The sequence below is a fragment of the Styela clava genome, chromosome 12 (genome assembly GCF_964204865.1).
Source record: "Styela clava chromosome 12, kaStyClav1.hap1.2, whole genome shotgun sequence".
In the NCBI taxonomy this organism is placed as follows: domain Eukaryota; kingdom Metazoa; phylum Chordata; class Ascidiacea; order Stolidobranchia; family Styelidae; genus Styela; species Styela clava.
The window spans coordinates 11,360,925-11,387,701 of record NC_135261.1 but is presented as its reverse complement, the minus strand read 5'-3'; the positions used below and the strand labels follow the sequence as shown (position 1 = coordinate 11,387,701).

At 35.3% G+C, this 26,777-nt stretch overlaps 4 protein-coding genes across 4 annotated transcripts; all 4 read right to left on the bottom strand.

Moving 5' to 3' along the window:
• Nucleotides 1–8,456: 8,456 nt before the first annotated feature.
• LOC144430535 (uncharacterized) lies at nt 8,457–11,267 on the bottom strand. Its single transcript, XM_078118537.1, has 11 exons — nt 11,217–11,267; nt 10,956–11,148; nt 10,692–10,872; nt 10,444–10,617; nt 10,217–10,377; nt 9,944–10,151; nt 9,752–9,873; nt 9,472–9,676; nt 9,098–9,404; nt 8,727–9,028; nt 8,457–8,660 (listed from the first exon to the last, which is right to left on the bottom strand). The coding sequence occupies exons 1-11, from the start codon at nt 11,250–11,252 to the stop codon at nt 8,597–8,599; spliced, it is 1,953 nt and encodes a 650-aa protein (XP_077974663.1). The 5' UTR covers nt 11,253–11,267; the 3' UTR covers nt 8,457–8,596.
• A 5,023-nt stretch (nt 11,268–16,290) lies between these two features.
• Nucleotides 16,291–22,948, bottom strand: LOC120341749 (uncharacterized). The gene is made up of 4 exons (XM_078118420.1): nt 22,730–22,948; nt 20,006–22,685; nt 16,899–19,894; nt 16,291–16,686 (listed from the first exon to the last, which is right to left on the bottom strand). The coding sequence occupies exons 1-3, from the start codon at nt 22,946–22,948 to the stop codon at nt 18,921–18,923; spliced, it is 3,873 nt and encodes a 1,290-aa protein (XP_077974546.1). The 3' UTR covers nt 16,291–16,686; nt 16,899–18,920.
• LOC144430477 (uncharacterized) lies at nt 17,450–18,683 on the bottom strand. Its single transcript, XM_078118421.1, has 2 exons — nt 18,108–18,683; nt 17,450–18,013 (listed from the first exon to the last, which is right to left on the bottom strand). The coding sequence occupies exons 1-2, from the start codon at nt 18,681–18,683 to the stop codon at nt 17,450–17,452; spliced, it is 1,140 nt and encodes a 379-aa protein (XP_077974547.1).
• On the bottom strand, nt 22,819–24,198 carry LOC144430833 (uncharacterized). The gene is made up of 2 exons (XM_078118960.1): nt 24,114–24,198; nt 22,819–23,901 (listed from the first exon to the last, which is right to left on the bottom strand). The coding sequence occupies exon 2, from the start codon at nt 23,309–23,311 to the stop codon at nt 22,985–22,987; it is 327 nt and encodes a 108-aa protein (XP_077975086.1). The 5' UTR covers nt 23,312–23,901; nt 24,114–24,198; the 3' UTR covers nt 22,819–22,984.
• Between the last annotated feature and the right edge of the window lie 2,579 nt (nt 24,199–26,777).

Below are 26,777 nucleotides of genomic sequence, written 5' to 3'. Positions count from 1 at the left end.
GCTGTCAGTGGTATTGGAGTTGGAACTATTTTTTCACCTTCAAAATGATAAAGCAGAAATTAGTGTAGAATAGTCCAATTAATTTCAAAACGAATTTTATGTTCTGTTCAATTGCTGGCATTTAAACATATATTATATATATCTAACGCCAACCACAACCCCCAAATGAAAAGATAACGATTGAATTAATGTCGAGACAACACCAATAAAGTTGAAATATCCAGTTTCATAACGTTTCGTCACAGGTCTCGGAGTCGAAAATTTTATTTTGGAATTTGGAATTCTCAAAACATTTGAATCCTACTTCAACATGGTAAAGTTGAAAAGTACTAAATAATTTAAGTGAATTTCCATCGCATTCAAGGCAAAAACACAAAATGTCGAGTTAAATACCAATTTTGAAGATTATTATATTTTTGATGAAGAGCTGTCATATCCGTATAAATGATATCACATTTAAAACGTTTGTTTTCGATGAAGCACTTATATCCGTATGTTAGAACAAACAATTTATTTTGCATACACGTATGCAAACTTTGGAAGCAAAACGTTGATATTTCGATAGATTGATTGATTGATTGACGTTGTCATTCTCCGAGAATACTGAATCCGAAAAGAATATTTCAACTGCTTACCTAACATCTAGCGGATAGTTTCATATTAGGCGCCTTCAAAAATATGGACTTTGAGATATTTTTTTTGTAATTCGAACGAAATTTCCATACTTCATCAATATTTTCCGGATTCTGCTCATGCATAAATATTTCTATTTCTGGAGAAGTTCAACATGCTAATGTGTGTCGACTTTTGAATTGCTTCAAATATTGTTTAACAACGTCAATCAAACCAAACATGTCTTTGTTTAGATAATAGATGCTCACAAATTGTAAGCAAAACAATGTTTGTGATTACACCCTTTAAGAAGTGGATAATCGAAAACCGAGAATCAGCCATCATCAAAATTTGTTAGAACTCGTGTTCAGGCATAATTGCACTCGAACATCACTTCATTCATCTTCAAACCGAAGTCAGTTTCAACAATTTGCGAAGAATGTTTAATAAAAAACGCGGTGCAGTTGCTCTATCTACAAGTATAAAATCTCATCGTCGAAATCTATTTGTAGACTTTCTTGAATAAAACAATTCTCGTCATTATGCATACGTATGTCTTGACGCAAGTCATTGAAACTTGCATCCAAGCAAGGAGAAGAGATGATGCGACGTTGGCGCGTCAGCAACTAGAACAGGCGCGGCGGTGTGGCTCAACGGGTGAAGCGTTAGAAATACGCTCGCCACCGCACCTCTAATTACTCTGCGTAGGTTCGCAGGTTCGAATCCCATGCAGGGATGGTTATGTGCGAGCGAATTGCTGGACTCCTCGCCGTCGCTGGGTGGTTCACGTAACGGCTGGTCGGTTACAGCTTCCTCCACCACCAAGTCCATGCTTTCAAAAACAAACAATATAACTAATCACATACCGGACTTGGAATGGTAACCGGACGAGAGGCCGTGGTTCGCCATATGGATAAGCCGTCTTATCGGCTTTCTTCTCCCCCGGGATAAATATGTGAATCCTATCCTATCCTAACAGCGGTCCTTAAACTTCCATGACCTGTGATCTCCTTCAAAGAAAAAGGTTTTTCATCAGTTATTTTATTTACTATGTGTAATTACTGTTGTTGGACACGTAGTGGACATAACGATCGTTTCAATATTATGTTGTTGTTGTTCTTGTTCTTGTTCTTGTTCTTGTTGTTCTTTGACACGTTTTTAAAAAGTCGCTTTTCTCTTCGAATACTGGACCAATTGCTTTGAAATTTTCAGTGGTTAAAGATTAATTTTTTCGCTAGAAGGCTATTACTTTTGTTTATTCTTAAATTTTATATGAATCCTATGAGATATGATATTTCATACAAAATTTCGCGGTATTTATTTTTACTCATGGGAACACTGTTTTACACTTATTTCAAGCGGTTTCGCGATCGATTGTCTTGCTCAGTACTACAGCTACTGTAGGTCGGTACCGGTACTGGTAAGTTGCCCTACAGGTACCGTAACGCAGTGAAATTGACTTATTCCTTCCGCGGTATTACTAATGCTGCAATGCAAGTTTTATAGCCTATCGTATGCGGAACGGAATATCAGACCTACAGGTTCGGTACCGGTACTGGTAGCTCAGTACGTAAGTACGATACAACTGGTACTGGTTGTAGCACTTGTAGTCTACTATATTTGTTTATTTTGACGAGAGTCTACTGGAAACAACATAAAATTTGAAAGGGAAGAATTGTTCTGTGATCAATTATCTGTCCTAAAGTGTAAACAACATAAAATTTGCAAGGGAACAACTGTTCTGTGATCAATTACGGTACCGTATATGGCCTACAGTGTACAGGTAAGATGCTGGCTGACTGCTCACCGGTACTGGTAGCTCAGTACGTAAGTACGATACTGGTACTGGTGCCGGTACCGGTGTCTTACCACAATGAAATTACCGTAACTTATTCTTTCACGGTCCTACCAGTGCAGTAATGCAAGCGTTGTAGCACTTGTAGCCTACTATATTTGTTTATTTTGATGAGAGTCTACTGGAAACAACATAAAATTTGAAAGGGAAGAATTGTTCTGTGATCAATTATCTGTCCTAAAGTGTAAACAACATAAAATTTGCAAGGGAACAACTGTTCTGTGATCAATTACCGTATAGGGCCTACAGTGTACAGGTAAGATGCTGCCTGACTGCTAACTCAGTACCGCTTGACACGTTTTTAAAAGTCGCTTTTCTCTTCGAATACTGGACCAATTGCTTTGAAATTTTTAGTGGTTAAAGATAAAAATTTTCTCCAGAAGGCTATTACTTTTTTTTCGCTATGACGTCATCAAAATTATGTGACTCTACGTGTCCATATATTTGAGCATAGCTCTCTTGTCTTTCTAATAATTGTAGACCTTTCAATGATTCGTATATATATAAGAGAGCAATGTCCAATTTTATGGACACGAGGGTCAATTCACAACGAAAAAAAGTTCAAGTTAAGAAGAAATAACTACATTTTCAACGCCATTTTTACGGACGATCTATTATCACAAGCAAATATGGATTTGATTCATATATCAAAGTGTAATTGTGTTGTCATAATATCATTTTCGCTTGTCCCCGCTTTTAGGTCGAGTTGGTCGTGAGCGAAATAATTGCATACTTGCATACTTGCGACCTTTTAGCAGCAATGAGTCTTGCGCCAAGTTTGTAACGTTTTTTTTTTAATCGCTATAGTTATGATTTGCTTTATTTGCTCGTCTCACAATAAATTCTGTTACGTATAGAATATAATCGTCGAAACGGGTGTTTTGTTACTATATTTCAGTGAAACGTCGCGGGCAGGATTCTCGCCCCGCAGGCCTTAGGTTGCCTACCCCTGCCTCAAAGAGTGTGAACATCACACATGCATATTAAACACAAGTAAAACATTTGTTTTTCGATGAAACACTTATATCTTTATTGTAGAGCAAACAGTTTATTTTGCATACACGTATGCAGACTTTAGAAGCAAAATGTTGATGTTTCGATAGATTGATTGATTGATTGATTGACGTTGTCATTCTCCGAGAATACTGAATCTCCAAAAAATAATTCAACTACATCCCCTGCAACTAGCGGACAGTTTCATATTGGGCGCCTTTAAAAATATGGATTTTGAGATATATTTTTGTAATTCGAAACAAATTTCTATATATCATCAATATTTCCCGGATTCTTCTCATGCATAAATATTTCTATTTCTGGAAAAGTTTTATATGCCAATGTGCAACTCGACTTTTGACTCGCGTCAAATATCGTTTGACAACGTCAATCAAACCAAACATGTCATTGTTTAGATAATAGATGCTCAAAAATTGTAAGCAAAACAATGTTTGTGATTACATCCTGTAAGAAGTGGATAATTGAAAACCGAAGATCAGCCATCATCAAAATTTGTTAAAACTTGTGTTCAGGCATAATTGCACTCGGAAATCACCCCATTCATCTTCAAACCAAAGTTAATTTCAACAATTTGCGTAGAATGTTTCAATTAAATACGCGTTCCAGTTGCTCCTTCAACAAGTATAATATCCTAACGCCAAAAAGTATTACTAGACTTTTGTGAATAGAACAACTCTTTTCATTATACGCATGTATTTTATGGCGCAAGTCATTGAAACTTGCATCGAAACAAGGAGAAGAGATGATGCGGCGTTGGGACGCAAACACTATTTTATTCACAATGTATAATTTCCAGGTGTCTGTCTTAGTGTTTGTGGGCTCTGTCATGATTCGTATATATATTAGGGAAGACAATGTCTAATTTTATGGACACGGGGGTCAATTAAACAACGACAAAAAGCCTGAGTTAGGAAAAAATGACTACATTGTCAACGCTCTTTTTCCGGACGATCTATCATCACAGACAAATATGGGCTTGTTTTATATATCCAAGTGTAATTGTGTTGTTATGATATTATCTCCGCATGTCTGCGCTATTAAGTCGAGTTGGTCGTTATTAACATAAAATCTTTTGGGAAGATTTGAAAGACTCTCTGCTGAAATGTTATAACCAGGCGTGTATCACTGGTCACATGAGCCAAACTCAATGTGATGGAATAATAACCCTCATATTGAAGAAAGGAAAAGACGCCGATAATTTAAAAAACTATCGACCCATTACGCTATTGAATACGGATTACAAAATTTTAAGTAAAGTTCTCACGACACAAATCCAAACAGTAATGAACAATATAATTCACAAAGAGCAAAGAGGTTTTATTCAAAACAGACAAATGGGAGAAAACATACGATTACTTTGCGATATAATAAACCATACAACATACAATGAAATACCTGGTACAATTATTGGATTGGATATTTGATAGTGTCGTATGGTGTTTCCTGTTCCAGTCGCTAATAGCATTCGGGCTTAATCAGGGCGACCCAATCTCATCGTATTTATTCCTTGTAGTAATAGAAATTTTCGCAACGATGGTTCGTAATAATAAAGATATCACTGGATATAAAATTGCAGAAAACGAAATTAAAATAGCCCTAGCTGCAGATGATACAATAGTCTTCACTGATGATTCATCTAAAAGCATTGAAACCTTATTTCGAACAGCTGAACTGTATCAGGATGCAAAACAAATGCTGAAAATCACAAGCAATGAATATTGGAACTGAATGTGGCATAATTGAACAAAATATTCATCACAATCTCAACTGGACTTATGAGTTTAAATTATTGAGAATTACAATTACGGCTGATTTGAAACAACTATATGAACTTAACTTACCGTTTATGTTGCAGCAAGTACAAAACATTATTCAAATTTGGCGTAGGAGAAATTTAACAATTCTAGGAAAAGTATGTGTAATCAAATCATGAATTCTATCGCTCTTTACATATCAATTTACATTTTTACCTGTTACTATTCCCAAAAAATTTGTTAAATCACTGAATTCTTTAATATTTCGTTTTTTATGGAATTCAAATTGGGAAAGAATCAAACGTAAAACATTGATTGGCCCAAAAATGAAAGGTGGAATTGAAATGGTAGACGTTGAAAGTACCTTTATTTTTCAAAAACTGAAATGGTTGTATCACCTCATAGATGAGTCAAAAGAGAGTATTTGGAAAACCATTGAACTTTATTATTTACGTGATATAGAAATACATTGTTTACTGAAAGGAAATTTATGGTATAACTCTCGTTTCATAAAAAATCTTCATTTTATAACAATTAAGGATACACTTTGTACCTGGTACCTATATAAGGAATTAACATCTAATGCCAATATCCATCTCTATAATGAACCATTATGGTACAACAAGAAAGTACAATATGCAAGAATGCCATTTTTTATAAAAAACTGAAAAGAACACGGAGTCTGTGGATTACACCATTTGGTGAACAGGAATTCTCTATTCACTTATTTTCAACTGTGATTCGATTGTTCACCGTTGCGCATTGGTTTTATTTTTTATATTAACAATACATGTACATTGATTAGAAACTGGATTTTCCTTATGTTGTCGTTTTTTGACGTTAAGATGTCGTACAATTTTTTGGTGATGAAAGTGCATTGATGTTTCCAGAACCATCGCTATTCAAGTGAAATTCCTGCCAAATTTCGAAAAAATTGAACCTAATGTTTTATCAGGGTGATAATATGTTGTTTTGTTATTATGTTGTACTTGTTATTTTCTTCTGATCTTTTATTTTTCTTTCTAAATACTGGAACAATTGCTTTGAAATTTCCAGTGGTCAAAGATTGTATTGTTCGCTAGAAGACTAGAACTTTTATTCCTTTCCAAAGTTTTTGTGGGATTCATGGAATTTTTTTTCCGTGTACGATGACCTGATCAAAATTAGGAATAGCACGCCTTTTAAGCGATGTGTTGCTCATCGAGGTACGGTAAGTCGCGAAGAACAAGTCGCAGGCTTTTTCATAAAGAAAGTTTCGTTACAAACTATTACTGTATTATAAACAGAAAACATATTGAAGATTTCAGTTCTAATAGCGTAAGTGTCGAGCATATCAAATGTCTGGTAGTGGAATAAATTTCATTAACCAAAAAAATGGAATTGCAAAATTCCGGACAAAAATTTTAAATTTGCATGACATTGCCTAACTTGGGACAAAATTTATGAATTGGCATATCATTGCCTGTCTTCAAACTAGTCAAAGAGTCCACATATTTAGGCTAAAAAGCGCAGTGTATTGGATTGCCTGATTTCGGACAAAATTTTCAAATTGGAACGAACATTTTAAACATACTGGTAAGTTATCGTACATTAGCTGTTTTAAAATACAGCTTCGTTAAGCACATTGCATGGTTTTCTGGGAATTGATGGTGAATTGTTTCGTTTCGGTTCTCGTGTCCATATATTTGTGTAAGGCCCTCATGTTTATCAGATAATTGCATCATTTAAAGAATTCCGGTTCCAAGTTCAAGACCCTGAATTTTGCGTTAAATAGAGAGAGGACCAATGTCAGAAGGTATTATGGTAAAAAATATATTTGTGATATCCAGCAATTTTTGAGATTTGAGTGTTGTCAACTTTGTAAAAATTAAATATATTCAAAAGATATTCGCATTATATCGATTTTTTCCAATCCCGAGTGTAAAAATTAGAATTCGCGGTTTATAGAAGACAAAACATCGCACTATGAAAATTGTAGTAACATCCATCGATGTTCCGAATTTTCTGTTGGTCGAATATTGGCAATTTTGTGAAATTTGCATTCATTTATAAAATAATCAATTATTTCGAACCTTACCTAAAAATTTGAGTGTATCGTTGAAGAGAAGACTAATATATCGCAATTGTATAATTTTGATGACATCTCAAATTTTCGAATATTTCGAAGAAAATTTGTAGAATTTTGAACTCTACAAAAAATGTCGTCAAGTCTGTAAAAATTGAATTTATCTGGAAGATGCTTGAATTATTGCAAAACTATCTGGACAAATATGTGAATTTAAACGAATATTTCAAATTTAAGCCCCGGTTACCGGAAAATACTGAGATTTGCATGATTTGAATTTTACTGGTGTTTTTGTATTTAATGTTGTCATTATTACCAGATTGTGAAGTTTACGTGAGGATTCTTAAACTTTCTTTTCCGGAGCATAAATATTACCGTTATGGTATTAATATTTCGTAATTGCGGAATTTGCAATAATATGATTGTTCAGAGACATTATTTTCATTATAATTCCATTTCTCATCCAACATTTGTCATTCCTGAACGTAACAAGTTGACCTGTATTTCCCATTTTGATGTTTTCTTGTGCATCGCTCAAGGTTTCATCTCGCGTTATCAATTTTTAGAAGTACAATTTTCATGATAAGTTTGAAAAAATCGGTTGTGCTTGAACAAGGATTTGGGAAATGCATTTTCCACACAACAGCTTTTTCTACTATTTGCACCCTGGCGTTACCGGGTCGCAAATAAAGGGGGTTACACGGAGTATGAAGCATGCATGTCGAAAAATAATGCGCTTTGTGCTTTGCGAAGTATGTAACTGATGTTATTACATAATACAATTTTACATGTAAAGGTATAGAAATAGTGTTCAATCCACACGTACTTTCAAATCCCGGTCACTACAGATGCCTCTAACCAGTGTTCCCTCTAAGGTGTGCGCGTGTGCGCGCGCACACAGCTTTCAGAGGCTGCGCACACGCATAGATTTACTGCGCACAGACGTATTTCGATGTAATGTAACAATTTTCTCGGTTGGTAGGTTGAGAAAGTTTGTTGTTGGCCCACCCATTACCCGGTTAGAACGCCAAAATTTCTTCATTGGTTTTTGCACAAATATTAGCCATTTCCAAAAAAGTGCGCACATACCAAAATTTCTGCGCACACATACTACAAGAAATTAGAGGGAACATTGCCTCTAACCACATTTTAACACTTCTATTTGCATTTGCTTAGAATTTATTGTCAATATCATCAGATGGTAAATGCAATTGGCATAAATTCATCAGCCTAATCTAAAACTAAAATGAATAATATTTTCATGATCGCTTGTCGTTCGGTTGATGTTGCCGGCGTTTATACACATCTGACATATCTGAAGCATCCGCCATACTTGACAATGCGGTAGGATTTGTACGTGCTAAAAATAGGAATTTGTTAAACAGGGAAAAATTTGATTCAATTCAATTACGTATCTATGACTTACCAGAATTGCTTGTAAGCAAAGCAATAAGATGAAGACGTGGGTAACACGCAGCGATAATTATAATGGATCCTGAGTTCTCGAAGTTGCACACAGTATGTGCATTTGAATCCACAAGCGTAATGCTCCTTCAGATCACTTAGATGTTTCTCCCAGTCTCCTTTAATCTTGGTCACTATATCGGCGAGTTCCGTCTCCGTTTTTGCTTGGTAGGCGTCGTACAATGCTTGAGCTTCGTTGCCGAGTGGTTTGCCCATATAAAATTCAAGCAGTTTCAAATACTGTTCCATTCTGAGTTGGGAAATCTAAACATTTTTGCAAGAATTATATAAATATATATACATATTTTTTGAACAAAATTTCACACTGCCAACCTTTTCCAATCTTTCTGTAATGCATTTCAGTCTTCTTTCAAACCGTTCCGATAAGCACTTTTCGTAGTTTTCGATCTTTGTCTTTCTGGTAGATAGGCATGATGCATATTGTGCAACATATTTGGCAATTCGCTCATTGATCCTTTGCTCGTGGCAATCAATCATGTCAGTGTATGCCTTGGAAGCGCGAGAAAGGCGCTCCTCAAGCTTTTTTTCATACTCTGCAATCGCTTCTTTCTTTTGTTCGTCTAATGATTTCTGATATTCTTCTAGGGAAGTCAAGTTGTCTGCTGTGATGCAATTGTTTCTGGAAATATAAAGAGCAATTGTGCCAAATGTCATCTTATGATATACTTATTCACTGTGACACTTACTTTACTAAGCAATTTGCTTTATAATACGTTATTAAACATTTGTGTCTCTCATCAACAATCTTTTTGAAAGACTCCAATGCCTTCTGATTAGTTATTTCTGCTTGTGCAAACCATTCAGCATATGTTTTCTTCATAGATTCAATTATTGTCTTAGCTTTGGTATCAAGGTCTTCTTTGAATTTTTGTTCGGTGATATTAACTTCATCTTAAGTGTAATAAAAATATTAAATTCAGTGAAACATAAAGACAATTGTGGAAAATTTTTAGGAATTGCACTAACCGGTTTCACATTTTTTCAGTTGCTTGTATTGGATTGTCCTGTATTGGAATTTGTAGGTCAAGAAACGGAAGCAACTTCTTTGGGTGGTAATTCTGTACGTCCACCATTTCCCGATACTTCGACTATAAAGAAAAAACCAGGAGTAGAATTATATTGATATATACTATGTACCTTCCATTTATTTATAATTACCAATTGGTGTAAAATTGACTTCTGCCAAAACAGAGAGTTCCGCCGTAAGCGCACTGATAAGCGCATGCGTAGCTTTTCACAAGTTCTGCGATAGCTGCAGTTAGCTTCGTAGTGTATTCATCCAACTGTGTTTGATATGATTGAGTTTCTTTAGTTTTGAAAGCCTCCAAAACTGCATTAACCTCTGCTTCGTTCCAATCCTCAGAACCTAGATGTAAAGTTCCATTATGAATAAAAGTATGTGCAAAATTCGAAAGAATAGAAAAAACTTACAATGGGCTCTGTATATGAGTTTTTGGAACACTTCAGATCTCTGTTTCACGATGGCTTCCATGACACATTTATACTTTGTCTCGTACTCTGTCACGCGCTTTTCGAGAGCTTCTTTGTATTCTGCTATTTTAGCTAAACGATTGGTGAAGCATGTAACAGACCTGAAATAAGAAAGGTTCGAATTTTCGTTCTCTTGTAAACGGACATTTAAACTTACAGTAACCCACCTCTCGACAAGTTTTTCGTGATATTCCAGCACACAAGCGTATCTTTTCTGCATGTCATCGTTATAATTTTTTTTTGCCTCTTCCAACAATGAATCTAGTTTTGTATTATAATTTTCAATAGCCTTCTTGTTGGTCTCCTTCATTTCTTCTGACTCTTCCTGCAATCCCGTAATTCTAAAAATTCACGATGTTAGTAATTTGAGTAAAAAAAGAATACGTAAGAAAAAATTGTAAGAAGAAATACAAACCTCAAATACTGCTTTGCATATTCCTCGATAGCGTCTTCGTGCTTTTTCTTTGCCTCGGTATTTTGATTTGTTGCAGTTTCATCCCAATCTTCATATTTTTGTTGCATATCAAGATATATTTTATCGGCCACTTCTTTCAATTGTTTTTTAACTTCAGCTTCAAAAACGTCGACCGTCATCTCTATAATACAAAAATTCATGCCCTCAAAATGTGTGTTTCTCAAATTATTCAGGAAAACATATCAAGATACAATTCTGAATTACCTACGAATCCATCCTCTGTGCATTTCTCTCCTGGATAGCTCTTCAGAACATTAGAGTAATATTTCGTTGTGAACCAAGCAGGACAGTAGTAGCTTCGGAAACTGTAACATCCGTAATTGATTCGGTAAAATTGCCCAACATTGTAAGTAACATATCCGCAATGACTTGGTTGGTATAAAGCGGCATTGGCAACCTGTAAACATTATAATTTTGGCAAAATTGATAAAAAGACATGAAGGGCACTATTTATCAAATACTTACGGCCAAACAGCCTAGAAGTAACAATAGAATCTTCATGATCGTCTTTATTCAGGTTGTTGAACAACGACTTGTCAAAGCCCTGTTGTGCGCTTGTATATATAGGATTTCTCCCCTCCCTCCAAATTCAAGTATCAGCTCATTTGGGTTTTAATGTTACATTAGTGATCTCTTGTCTCGACCACAATGATTGAAATTGTCATAAGCGCAACAAATGTTTGCCTCGAATCGCTATGCCGTAGTTATAACAGAAAGTTCAGTTTATTTCATTTAAATCTTCCATCATTGTGCATTTAGTAAAATGGTAATTGTTAATTAATCTTTATATTGTGAAGTACATTATTTTTCAACTAATAGGATACCACCTCGGCATAGCTATTCACTTCATCAGTGCGCATTGTTTATATAAATATAACTTCAGGATTGAAGATAGTTAGTCAACAGGTATTACATCCAATTGAAGAGCATTACTAAAAACATAGCAGTTTTTCAACGACACTTTATTTTTATTATTTACTTATTGGCATACGCATACAATTATTTTAACAATCAAAATGTACGACTTTTGAATCATAGATTGATTGACGTTCTCATGCTTGACAGCGTCAATCAATCAAAAATTTTCCCTGATTATATGAGCATCAACATTGTATCTGAAATAGCCATAATGATTGAACACTGTAATATGAGTTATTTGAACATGAATTTTGCACACGAAGAATATTTCACTCGTTGTCAGTGGTATTGGAGTTGGAACTATTTTTTCACCTTCAAAATGATAAAGCAGAAATTAGTGTAGAATAGTCCAATTAATTTCAAAACGAATTTTATGTTCTGTTCAATTGCTGGCATTTAAACATATATTATATATATCTAACGCCAACCACAACCCCCAAATGAAAAGATACCGATTGAATTAATGTCGAGACAACACCAATAAAGTTGAAATATCCAGTTTCATAACGTTTCGTCACAGGTCTCGGAGTCGAAAATTTTATTTTGGAATTTGGAATTCTCAAAACATTTGAATCCTACTTCAACATGGTAAAGTTGAAAAGTACTAAATAATTTAAGTGAATTTCCATCGCATTCAAGGCAAAAACACAAAATGTCGAGTTAAATACCAATTTTGAAGATTATTATATTTTTGATGAAGAGCTGTCATATCCGTATAAATGATATCACATTTAAAACGTTTGTTTTCGATGAAGCACTTATATCCGTATGTTAGAACAAACAATTTATTTTGCATACATGTATGCAAACTTTGGAAGCAAAACGTTGATATTTCGATAGATTGATTGATTGATTGACGTTGTCATTCTCCGAGAATACTGAATCCGAAAAGAATATTTCAACTGCTTACCTAACATCTAGCGGATAGTTTCATATTAGGCGCCTTCAAAAATATGGACTTTGAGATATTTTTTTTGTAATTCGAACGAAATTTCCATACTTCATCAATATTTTCCGGATTCTGCTCATGCATAAATATTTCTATTTCTGGAGAAGTTCAACATGCTAATGTGTGTCGACTTTTGAATTGCTTCAAATATTGTTTAACAACGTCAATCAAACCAAACATGTCTTTGTTTAGATAATAGATGCTCACAAATTGTAAGCAAAACAATGTTTGTGATTACACCCTTTAAGAAGTGGATAATCGAAAACCGAGAATCAGCCATCATCAAAATTTGTTAGAACTCGTGTTCAGGCATAATTGCACTCGAACATCACTTCATTCATCTTCAAACCGAAGTCAGTTTCAACAATTTGCGAAGAATGTTTAATAAAAAACGCGGTGCAGTTGCTCTATCTACAAGTATAAAATCTCATCGTCGAAATCTATTTGTAGACTTTCTTGAATAAAACAATTCTCGTCATTATGCACACGTATGTCTTGACGCAAGTCATTGAAACTTGCATCCAAGCAAGGAGAAGAGATGATGCGACGTTGGCGCGTCAGCAACTAGAACAGGCGCGGCGGTGTGGCTCAACGGGTGAAGCGTTAGAAATACGCTCGCCACCGCACCTCTAATTACTCTGCGTAGGTTCGCAGGTTCGAATCCCATGCAGGGATGGTTATGTGCGAGCGGCTTGCTGGACTCCTCGCCGTCGCTGGGTGGTTCACGTAACGGCTGGTCGGTTACAGCTTCCTCCACCACCAAGTCCATGCTTTCAAAAACAAACAATATAACTAATCACATACCGGACTTGGAATGGTAACCGGACGAGAGGCCGTGGTTCGCCATATGGATAAGCCGTCTTATCGGCTTTCTTCTCCCCCGGGATAAATATGTGAATCCTATCCTATCCTAACAGCGGTCCTTAAACTTCCATGACCTGTGATCTCCTTCAAAGAAAAAGGGTTTTCATCAGTTATTTTATTTACTATGTGTAATTACTGTTGTCTTTCTAATAATTGTAGACCTTTCAATGATTCGTATATATATAAGAGAGCAATGTCCAATTTTATGGACACGAGGGTCAATTCACAACGAAAAAAAGTTCAAGTTAAGAAGAAATAACTACATTTTCAACGCCATTTTTACGGACGATCTATTATCACAAGCAAATATGGATTTGATTCATATATCAAAGTGTAATTGTGTTGTCATAATATCATTTTCGCTTGTCCCCGCTTTTAGGTCGAGTTGGTCGTGAGCGAAATAATTGCATACTTGCATACTTGCGACCTTTTAGCAGCAATGAGTCTTGCGCCAAGTTTGTAACGTTTTTTTTTTAATCGCTATAGTTATGATTTGCTTTATTTGCTCGTCTCACAATAAATTCTGTTACGTATAGAATATAATCGTCGAAACGGGTGTTTTGTTACTATATTTCAGTGAAACGTCGCGGGCAGGATTCTCGCCCCGCAGGCCTTAGGTTGCCTACCCCTGCCTCAAAGAGTGTGAACATCACACATGCATATTAAACACAAGTAAAACATTTGTTTTTCGATGAAACACTTATATCTTTATTGTAGAGCAAACAGTTTATTTTGCATACACGTATGCAGACTTTAGAAGCAAAATGTTGATGTTTCGATAGATTGATTGATTGATTGATTGACGTTGTCATTCTCCGAGAATACTGAATCTCCAAAAAATAATTCAACTACATCCCCTGCAACTAGCGGACAGTTTCATATTGGGCGCCTTTAAAAATATGGATTTTGAGATATATTTTTGTAATTCGAAACAAATTTCTATATATCATCAATATTTCCCGGATTCTTCTCATGCATAAATATTTCTATTTCTGGAAAAGTTTTATATGCCAATGTGCAACTCGACTTTTGACTCGCGTCAAATATCGTTTGACAACGTCAATCAAACCAAACATGTCATTGTTTAGATAATAGATGCTCAAAAATTGTAAGCAAAACAATGTTTGTGATTACATCCTGTAAGAAGTGGATAATTGAAAACCGAAGATCAGCCATCATCAAAATTTGTTAAAACTTGTGTTCAGGCATAATTGCACTCGGAAATCACCCCATTCATCTTCAAACCAAAGTTAATTTCAACAATTTGCGTAGAATGTTTCAATTAAATACGCGTTCCAGTTGCTCCTTCAACAAGTATAATATCCTAACGCCAAAAAGTATTACTAGACTTTTGTGAATAGAACAATTCTTTTCATTATACGCATGTATTTTATGGCGCAAGTCATTGAAACTTGCATCGAAACAAGGAGAAGAGATGATGCGGCGTTGGGACGCAAACACTATTTTATTCACAATGTATAATTTCCAGGTGTCTGTCTTAGTGTTTGTGGGCTCTGCCATGATTCGTATATATATTAAGGAAGACAATGTCTAATTTTATGGACACGGGGGTCAATTAAACAACGACAAAAAAGCCTGAGTTAGGAAAAAATGACTACATTGTCAACGCTCTTTTTCCGGACGATCTATCATCACAGACAAATATGGGCTTGTTTTATATATCCAAGTGTAATTGTGTTGTTATGATATTATCTCCGCATGTCTGCGCTATTAAGTCGAGTTGGTCGTTATTAACCTAAAATCTTTTGCGAAGATTTGAAAGACTCTCTGCTGAAATGTTATAACCAGGCGTGTATCACTGGTCACATGAGCCAAACTCAATGTGATGGAATAATAACCCTCATATTGAAGAAAGGAAAAGACGCCGATAATTTAAAAAACTATCTACCCATTACTCTATTGAATACGGATTACAAAATTTTAAGTAAAGTTCTCACGACACAAATCCAAACAGTAATGAACAATATAATTCACAAAGATCAAAGAGGTTTTATTCAAAACAGACAAATGGGAGAAAACATACGATTACTTTGCGATATAATAAACCATACAACATACAATGAAATACCTGGTACAATTATTGGATTGGATATTTGATAGTGTCGTATGGCGTTTCCTGTTCCAGTCGCTAATAGCATTCGGGCTTAATCAGGGCGACCCAATCTCATCGTATTTATTCCTTGTAGTAATAGAAATTTTCGCAACGATGGTTCGTAATAATAAAGATATCACTGGATATAAAATTGCAGAAAACGAAATTAAAATAGCCCTAGCTGCAGATGATACAATAGTCTTCACTGATGATTCATCTAAAAGCATTGAAACCTTATTTCGAACAGCTGAACTATATCAGGATGCAAAACAAATGCTGAAAATCACAAGCAATGAATATTGAAACTGAATGTGGCATAATTGAACAAAATATTCATCACAATCTCAACTGGACTTATGAGTTTAAATTATTGAGAATTACAATTACGGCTGATTTGAAACAACTATATGAACTTAACTTACCGTTTATGTTGCAGCAAGTACAAAACATTATCCAAATTTGGCGTAGGAGAAATTTAACAATTCTAGGAAAAGTATGTGTAATCAAATCATGAATTCTATCGCTCTTTACATATCAATTTACATTTTTACCTGTTACTATTCCCAAAAAATTTGTTAAATCACTGAATTCTTTAATATTTCGTTTATGGAATTCAAATTGGGGAAGAATCAAACGTAAAACATTGATTGACCCAAAAATGAAAGGTGGAATTGAAATGGTAGACGTTGAAAGTGTTGCGCTCGATTCTATGTAGCCTGGTTACTTCTCACGCACATTAAGAGATTGGAGACTTCAAAAACGCGTCCCAATACCCCAGTCCTGACCCCAAACCTATATCGGTTAATTGTTACAACTAGTCCGTGCTTTCAAGCAATTAAAGTCTGTAAACAGCGGTTAAAGTGCCGCCAGATTCTTCTGTGCATTTCAAATGCTGCCCCAATATAATTCAACTTGAAATCGGTGAATATCTTTAATAACAATCAACAGACACTTCAAATCAAATCTCGAACATGAATCAGGAAAATAGAACTTGCTGGGTACCGGAAACGGAACGTTGTTAATGGAACGTAACGTAAATCTTGATACCGGGTATGAGGAACGTAAAGGAACGTTGTTAATGGAACGGTTTTCTGCCAAAATAATAGATAAAACTAAATAGCTTATATGGCACAATTAATCAAATATAACAGCATTACCATTTTTACAAGCAATAACAATTCACATCAATTAGCAGATAACCATATGTCACAATTATGTACGGATTAAATCACATAGGATAAAATAGTATTCACAATACTAAATTACAGAATAAATCATAAAAGATAAAACAATATTTACATACCGAATGTTTAGGATCTCCAGGCAACTCAATTCAACAATTTATAATCCAAAGTAAATACAACTTAACTTATGTGACTAAATACAAGAAATAGTATTTATCATTCTATTTGGACTATATTACAACCCTAACCTGTATCCCTACATTACATTACAACTCCAGTATGAACCGTTGATTTTAAACCCAATTAATAACTTCAATTCGAATCGTTTATCCTAACCGCGAATAGTAAACCCAATATTAAACACGATAAACAACTCCTAGCGCAATAGATTACACTGTATACAAGGACAGAAGGTGCCAACTCATCGAAGCAGCGTGGCGATAATTTAGAATTCCCGGGATTAATCGAGAAACAGGACTCTGTCGCAATAATGCTGCGTCGATACGTTTGCAACGTCTGCGTAACAACGTAAAACGTCATCAAATTAGAAACACGTTATGATTCTCGCTAACATTCCCCGCCCCAGATGTAGGAACGAAGAGAATACATCTTACAATTCAAAAAGAAAAAGTGAGAATCATCACAAATAAGTAATACAACTAACAATGAATTACTCATCAGCTCTCTGAATCATACAAAGTTTTGCTATTGGTCTTCTTAAAAACCCATGAGAAGTTATGACAGTCACTTGTCTGACAGCTCCAAATTTGTCTGGTATAACTTCCATAATTCTGCCAGTCAACCACTTCCCTCTTGGTATTGTGTTGTCAACCAGTAACACAAGATCATCGACTTTGAAATTGTCTTCCTTCTTCAACCATTTATGTCGAGCTTGTAGATTGACGAGTACTTCTCTGGACCATCTTATCCAGAATTGGTCAGCCAAATATTGTATTTGACGCCATCTTCTTCTCGCATAACAATCTTTCTTGTCAAATATTCCTGGTGGTAAATTTGCTTTATGCTTCAGCAACAATAAATGATTTGGTGAAAGTGGTTCTTCATCCAAAGGATCCATACTAATAGGTGTAAGTGGTCTTGAATTCAATTGACTTTCAACTTCACAAAATATAGTAGACAACGCTTCATCAGTAACCAATTGATCATGCAATAAAGCAGTCAGTATCTTTCTTGCTGATCTGATGAGTCTTTCATAGAAACCTCCAGTGTGAAGCTGTGGGAGGATTGAACTTGAATATGATATCACTTTGTCTGCAAAATTCTCCCATTTTACTGGAATTCCAAATTTGAATTTCTTTCTTCAATACTTTATTTCCAGCTGTAAAATTGCTCCCATTATCACAAATAATGGTTGAAATCTTGCCTCTTCTGGCTATGAATCTTCTTAACCCATTAATAAATGAATTGACATCCATACTATGCACAATTTCCAAATGCACTGCTCTAGTTGTTGCACAGGTTATTATCAAGCCCCATCTCTTTACAGAACTTCTTCCTTGCTTCACCAACAACGGTCCGAAGTTGTCAACTCCAACACATGTGAATGGTGGTTGATCTGGTGTCACACGCTCTTTAGGTAGGTCAGCCATAAATTGCTTTTCTCTTTTTGCATTTCTCTTTTTGCAGAATATGCAGTTACGAATATTTCGCTTTACAACAACAGCTCCATTGATAATCCAGAACTTCTGTCTCAGCAAATTCCATGTATGACTTGCTCCACAATGATGTGAACTTTTATGGTATTCTCTGACAATCAACTGTGTGATATGATGGTTACTTGGCAGTATTATTGGATGTTTCAAATCAAATTCTATGGGTGCGTTCTGCAATCTTCCACCCACTCTCAATATTCCTTCAATTAAAACAGGATTCAACTTTTGCATTGAAGGTGCAATTTTCAAATTTCTAAGCACACTTTTCCCTTGTACATCAGAATTTTGTAACTTTGCAATAACTTTATTCAACTCACAATTTTGTAAATACTTTATCAGCTCATTTTCGGATCTTCTCAACTCTTCTGTTTGCAATTTACCTTTTTGAACTGTTGGTTTAGCTTGTAAATAAATTTTGAATCTGATAATCCATGCGGTAGCTTTCTTCAACTTATACCATGAAGAATATTAGTTGATAAACTTGTCCAAAGGTTTATTCTCTGTCACTAGATTCACTAGAACGTTAATTGGCTTCTTCAGAATAAATTCCAATGGTAAATCTGGTAATTTAACTGGCATTTGTGGCCAGTTCTCTTCATTCTGGTAGAGAAATTCTGGTCCTTGTAACCATGATTTCTTTGCAATCAATTTCTTTGCTGTCATTCCACGGGATGCATAATCCGCTGGGTTCAATTCACTTGGAACATAATGCCATTGATGTGGTTCTGAACCTTCTTCAATTTTTGCTAATCGGTTAGCTATGAAAGTAGGAAATCTTTTCGACGAATTGTAAATTGATTGGATAGTAGCTGTACTATCACTCCAGAATATAGACTTAACATTCTTCTCAAATTTTAATTGACGTCTTAAAAACATATCCACTCGCACACAAAGCGCAGCAGCTGTAATTTCCAGCCGTGGAAGTGAACATATTGTCTTGATAGGACACAATCTTGATTTTCCAAGTAAAAATGAACAGTGAATTTGACCGTTTTCATCGGATAACCTCAAATATGAAACTGTTCCATAGGCAACTTGTGATGCATCGCCAAAATGATGTAATTCTTGTGAAACAATAACCCCAAATGAATTCGGTTTAATGTATCTTGGTAATTTGACTTCTGATAATTCTGGAATTGCTTTAGTCCAGCTTTCCCATGCTATTTGTTCATTTGCTCCAATAGTTTCATTCCATCCCAATTGTTGACGACATAACTCTTGGAATATAGGTCTTGCTTGCAATATCACAGGTGATACAATACCCATGGGATCAAATACGGAACTAAGAATTGCTAGAACTCCTCTTTTCGTAGCAGGTTTTGTCTTCAGCTTTGTATTAAATCCAAAGCAATCTTCTATCACGAACCACACAACTCCCAAAACTCGTTCAAAACGATTTGAGTCTAAATTTACGTTTGTTTGAATTTGTGCTCTATCCTTTTCTGGAACACAAGAAATAATTTCTTCTGAATTACTCCTCCATTTGTTTAAATGAAAACCTCAGTAAGTAAGTTCAGTAAGCTCAGTAAGTTCAGTAAGTAAGTAAGATATACTATCTGCTCCAAGTAGGAAGTTATCTATATATGAATTATCTTTGATATTGTCACTTATATCTGATGGAAAGTCTTTTCCAAAATCCTCTGCAGTTCTCCTTAAACAGTAATTTGCACAAAATGGACTTGATGTATTTCCAAAACAATGCACTAACATCTGATGATCGACAGGAGTTTTTGTCAAATCTCCATCAGGCCAAAATAGGAATCTCAATGCATCAACATCCCTAGGAGTTACACGAGCTTGTAAGAACATAGCTTCTATATCTGCAGTTATACCATATTTGTACATTCTGAAACGTAGCAAAACAGATAACAATCCATTTGCCATATCTGGACCTTGCAGTAATTGATCATTCAGTGATGTGTTCAAATATCTTGCACCTGCATCAAATACCAGGCGTACTTTACCAGGTTTCTGTTCTGATGTAACGGGTTGATGAGGAAGATACCACGCTTTACGAATGGGTGCTTCAAATTCAGCAGCAGGAATTTTCCTTGCCCGTCTTTTCCTTATAAATTCAGCCATGGTACTGCAATATTTGTCCCTTAAAACATCATTCTTCAACAAGCGTTTTCCCAAATTGTTGGTTCTTCTCATAACTGCATCACGATTATTAGGAAATTCAGGACATCCTGGTTTCCATGGTAACGGAGATTGGTAATGTCCATCCACCATCTTTATATTATCTTCCATCAGTTGTAATGCATACTTATCTTCTCTTGACAATGTTGGTGTGGGAGTCAATGATATATCTTTGAAATCTGTTTCCCACATCTCTCTAATTTGTCGTTGAAGATCTTCACTTTTCACTTCAGCAAGATTTACTTGTACATGAAAACTTTCATTCCGAGAAGCTTTATTAAAAGCAGGCCCAACCAGTGACCAACCAAGAATACTTCTTTTTGCAACTGGTTCAGTTGTAGTACCACGCCTTTCATCTTTTACCCAGAATACTTCAGGTACATTCACGCCAATCATGAGCATCACTCTTTCATCTGGTAATTTTGGAAATTCAATACCCTCGAGATATTCATGTCTTTGTAATTCAATCCTTTTAGGTAATTTATTCGGTACTGTCGGAATTTCATCCACAGTGAGCACACGATGTAATGTCACACAACCTTCCCCTTTCAGTGGTTTAACAGTTAAGTCAAGAGCGAATCCATCTTGTTTCTGTGGATTCGGTGTGTTTACAGTAGTAATGCAATAACTCATTGGTTCACCATCCATCTCTAAAAGTTCCATCAATCTTTTATCACATAGACAAGAGGTGCTTCCCTCGTCTAGGAAACAGTATACTTCAATTTCTCTACCTTGAGGTGAGGATACTTTCACTGGAACTATATTCAAGTATACTCCAGCTGAATTTCTGGTATAGTTCGTTAAGGTTGATCCCGATGTAGCAGTTTGAGTAGCGGAACTTGTACTTTGCTCTTTTCGCTTAGTATCTGCAACATTTCGATGAAGCATTCTATGATGTCTGCCACCACCTCCTCTCTCAGTACATGCAGGATTCTTACGACATTGCCGTGCCATATGACCAATGTATAAACAGTTTCTGCAAATATGAAATTCACGAATTGTAGCCTCGCGTTCACTTGCAGATTTTCTTTCAAACTCTGGACAATGAATAAGAAAATGATCTTTTGAACAGATAACACATCTGTATCTATTTCTCACAAGTGTACCTTTTCTCTCGGTAGATTGTTCAGGTTTGCCATCACCACTTGTTGAAGTGGAATTTGCATAAATTCTCTTCTTTTGAGGGTGTTTAGCCTTTTCCCTCTCTTTATGAGCTCTCATAGCTTTGCCCATCGATGATTGTGCCGTAATTGCTGCTTTCTTGACAAACTTTAAAAGATGTTCAAATTTTAGTTCAATGTTTCTATTCTCATAATCTGCTGCCTCCTCTTCCCATTTATTATGGTACTTCAAGGGTAATCTACATGAAAGTTGAGCAATATTGTCAAAATTATTTAGATCTGAATATTGCTTCCAATGCGACAGCGTTAGGTAACATTCTTCCATTTTATGAGAAAGATCCAGAAGACTATCTCGATCATCTGGTTTCAACATTGGACCATGTATTAACTCTTTCATATAAGTTCTGGCAATCAACAATGGTCTTCCGTAAGCTTCTCTTAGAAGTCTCTTTGCTAAAGTCAATCCTTCTGTAGGAGGATATACAGAACATTGACGAATCAATTCTCTTGCTTTACCTTTGCAAAACTGTTGCAAGTAAGTCAATCTCAGATTGTCATCTGAAATCTTGTTCTCAATATTTATCTTGAAACTATTCATGAACCTTGTATATTCTTCATGTGAACCATGAAACGAAAGTAATTCGGGTTTAGGTAAATCTACCATGTCACGCATTGTAGATGTCATAGTAGCAAGAATTGAGCCAACATCTTGTGATGGCATATTAGGTACTTCTACAGGACTCACCAAATTAGCCTGTCTCATTCCACCTTGTCTAGTTCGAAATTCTTGATTAACGGGATGCATCACTTCCGCAACCACTTCCTGGACCGGATCCAGGGATAATCTAACTTGTGGCTCTCTAGGAGGCACAATACAATTGGTTTGACCCACTTGAGGTGTGTTTACTTCAGCCTGTGCTGCTTCACATTCTACCAATTGTGCTATCGGTGGTCCATTTCTTGAAACTGGACCCTTTCATTGCGATTAGAGCTTCTTTCCCACATTTCAGCCTCTACACATGCGGCTTGATATTCGTGTATAGCTTGTAATCGCCCTATTTCTCTTTCTGATGCTGATTTTATTTCTTGAGTATTTCGTTCCGCCTGTTCCAACTCTGACAGTTGCTTCATTTTCAATTTTGCAAGTTCTCTGACAGCTATTGCCTCAGTTCTCTTGTAACTGGAACTTGTACTTTTGTAACTCGATGCTGTCCTTGCAGATCGAGGTCTTGACATATTAGATGATTTTCTACTAGCTATAGATTGTGGTTTTCATGGAGGATTCTCAACGATTTGTGTGCTTTCTTGTCTGGAAAGCCACTCTTCAACATGTGCTTTGAACTCTTCATATCCATAACTTTCTCTCTGGAAAGATTCTTTAGCTACTCTTTGAGCCTCTTCATCTACTGGCAGTTCTGCAACATGTATTTCATAAGCTTTAGAATACTCCACAAACATTGCATCTATTTCTTTTACTTGGGAGTGTAGAATCTCCTTATTTCTTGGATTCAACATCAATTCTTCTGCTGATCTATACTGACCATTCAGATCAGCCAATAAACGTTCCAGTTCTTCTTGTGAAACTGGTTTTGCAGCCATTTCGACTTTTAAGTAACTTTCTTCACTCAATCTAGGATCAATTGAAAAGTTTGATATCTTTCAATTGCTGCTTACAATACTCTGGTTTGATTTCGAAATAGAAAACTTCAGTTTTCCTGCATTCGAAAACTTTAATGTTGCGCTCGATTCTATGTAGCCTGGTTACTTCTCACGCACATTAAGAGATTGGAGACTTCAAAAACGCGTCCCAATACCCCAGTCCTGACCCCAAACCTATATCGGTTAATTGTTACAACTAGTCCGTGCTTTCAAGCAATTAAAGTCTGTAAACAGCGGTTAAAGTGCCGCCAGATTCTTCTGTGCATTTCAAATGCTGCCCCAATATAATTCAACTTGAAATCGGTGAATATCTTTAATAACAATCAACAGACACTTCAAATCAAATCTCGAACATGAATCAGGAAAATAGAACTTGCTGGGTACCGGAAACGGAACGTTGTTAATGGAACGTAACGTAAATCTTGATACCGGGTATGAGGAACGTAAAGGAACGTTGTTAATGGAACGTAACGTAAATCTTGATACCGGGTATGAGGAACGTAAAGGAACGTTGTTAATGGAACGGTTTTCTGCCAAAATAATAGATAAAACTAAATAGCTTATATGGCACAATTAATCAAATATAACAGCATTACCATTTTTACAAGCAATAACAATTCACACCAATTAGCAGATAACCATATGTCACAATTATGTACGGATTAAATCACATAGGATAAAATAGTATTCACAATACTAAATTACAGAATAAATCATACAAGATAAAACAATATTTACATACCGAATGTTTAGGATCTCCAGGCAACTCAATTCAACAATTTATAATCCAAAGTAAATACAACTTAACTTATGTGACTAAATACAAGAAAGAGTATTTATCATTCTATTTGGACTATATTACAACCCTAAACTGTATCCCTACATTACATTACAACTCCAGTATGAACCGTTGATTTTAAACCCAATTATTAACTTCAATTCGAATCGTTTATCCTAACCGCGAATAGTAAACCCAATATTAAACACGATAAACAACTCCTAGCGCAATAGATTACACTGTATACAAGGACAGAAGGTGCCAACTCATCGAAGCAGCGTGGCGATAATTTAGAATTCCCGGGATTAATCGAGAAACAGGACTCTGTCGCAATAATGCTGCGTCGATACGTTTGCAACGTCTGCGTAACAACGTAAAACGTCATCAAATTAGAAACACGTTATGATTCTCGCTAACAGAAAGTACCTTTATTTTTTAAAAACTGAAATGGTTGTATCACCTCATAGATGAGTCAAAAGAGAGTATTTGGAAAACCATTGAACTTTATTATTTACGTGATATAGAAATACATTGTTTACTGAAAGGAAATTTATGGTATAACTCTCGTTTCATAAAAAATCTTCATTTTATAACAATTAAGGATACACTTTGTACCTGGTACATATATAAGGAATTAACATCTAATGCCAATATCCATCTCTATAATGAACCATTAAGGTACAACAAGAAAGTACAATATGCAAGAATGCCATTTTTTATAAAAAACTGAAAAGAACACGGAGTCTGTGAATTACGCCATTTGGTGAACAGAAATTCTCTATTCACTTATTTTCAACTGTGATTCGATTATTCACCGTTGCTCATTGGTTTTATTTTATATATTAACAATACATGTACATTGATTAGAAAATGGATTTTCCTTATGTTGTCGTTTTTTGACGTTAAGATGTCGTACAATTTTTTGGTGAAGAAAGTGCATTGATGTTTCCAGAACATCGCTATTCAAGCGAAATTCCTGCCGAATTTTGAAAAAATTGAACCTAATGTTTTATCAGGGTGATGATATGTTGTTTTGTTATTATGTTGTACTTGTTATTTTCTTCTGATCTTTTATTTTTTTTTCTAAATACTGGAACAATTGCTTTGAAATTTCCAGTTGTCAAAGATTGTATTGTTCGCTAGAAGGCTATAACTTTTATTCCTTTCCAAAGTTTTTGTGGGATTCATGGAATTTTTTTTCCGTGTACGATGACCTGATCAAAATTAGGAATAGCGCGCCTTTTAAGCGATGTGTTGCTCATCGAGGTACGGTAAGTCGCGAAGAACAAGTCGCAGGCTTTTTCATAAGGAAAGTTTCGTTACAAACTATTACTGTAATATAAACAGAAAACATATTGAAGATTTCAGTTCTAATAACGTAAGTGTCGAGCATATCAAATGTCTGGTAGTGGAATAAATTTCGTTAACCAAAAAAATGGAATTGCAAAACTCCGGACAAAAATTTTAAATCAGCATGACATTGCCTAACTTAGGACAAAATTTATGAATTGGCATATCATTGCCTGTCTTCAAACTAGTCAAAGAGTCTACATATTTAGGCTAAAAAGCGCAGTGTATTGGATTGCCTGATTTCGGACAAAATTTTCAAATTGGAACGAACATTTTAAACATACTGGTAAGTTATCGTACATTAGCTGTTTTAAAATACAGCTTCGTTAAGCACATTGCATGGTTTTCTGGGAATTGATGGTGAATTGTTTCGTTTCGGTTCTCGTGTCCATATATTTGTGTATGGCCCTCATGTTTATCAGATAATTGCATCATTTAAAGAATTCCGGTTCCAAGTTCAAGACCCTGAATTTCGCGTTAAATAGAGAGAGGACCAATGTCAGAAGGTATTATGGTAAAAAATATATTTGTGATATCCAGCCATTTTTTTGAAATTTGATTGTTGTCAGCTTTGCAAAAATTAAATATATTCAACATATGTTCGCATTATATCGATTTTTTTCCAATTCCGAGTGTAAAAATTTGAATTCGCGTTAAATTTGAATTTAGAGGACGGAACATTTATCGCAATATAAAAATTGTAGTAACATCCATCGATATTCCGAGTTTTCTGTTGGTCGAATATTGGGAATTTGGTGAAGTTTGCATTCATTTATAAGATAATCAATTATTTCGAACCTTACCTAAAAATTTGAGTTTATCGTTGAAGAGAAGACTAATTAGGGTATTAATAATCATCACGTTTCGTCATAGGTCTCAGAGTCGAAAATTTTATTTCCGAATTTGGAATTCTCAAAACATTTGAATCCTACTTCAGTATGGTAAAATTTAAAAATACTAAATATTTTGAGTGTATTTCCATCACATTCAAGGCAAAAACACGAAATGTTGAGTTAAATACCAATTTTAAAGATTATTATATTTTTAATCAAGAGCTGTCATATCCGTATAAATGATATCACAAATAAAAGATTTCGAATCTATTGAAAGTGCGCTTCAGATGCATGACCATCGTAAGTCTTAAAAATTGATTTTTCGTGATAAAGTTACAAAATTCAGATATTCTATAATTCATTGTTTTGTATGAAGTACTTATATCCTCGTGTTAGAACAAACAGTTTATTTTTCATACACGTATGCAAACTTTGGAAGCAAAAC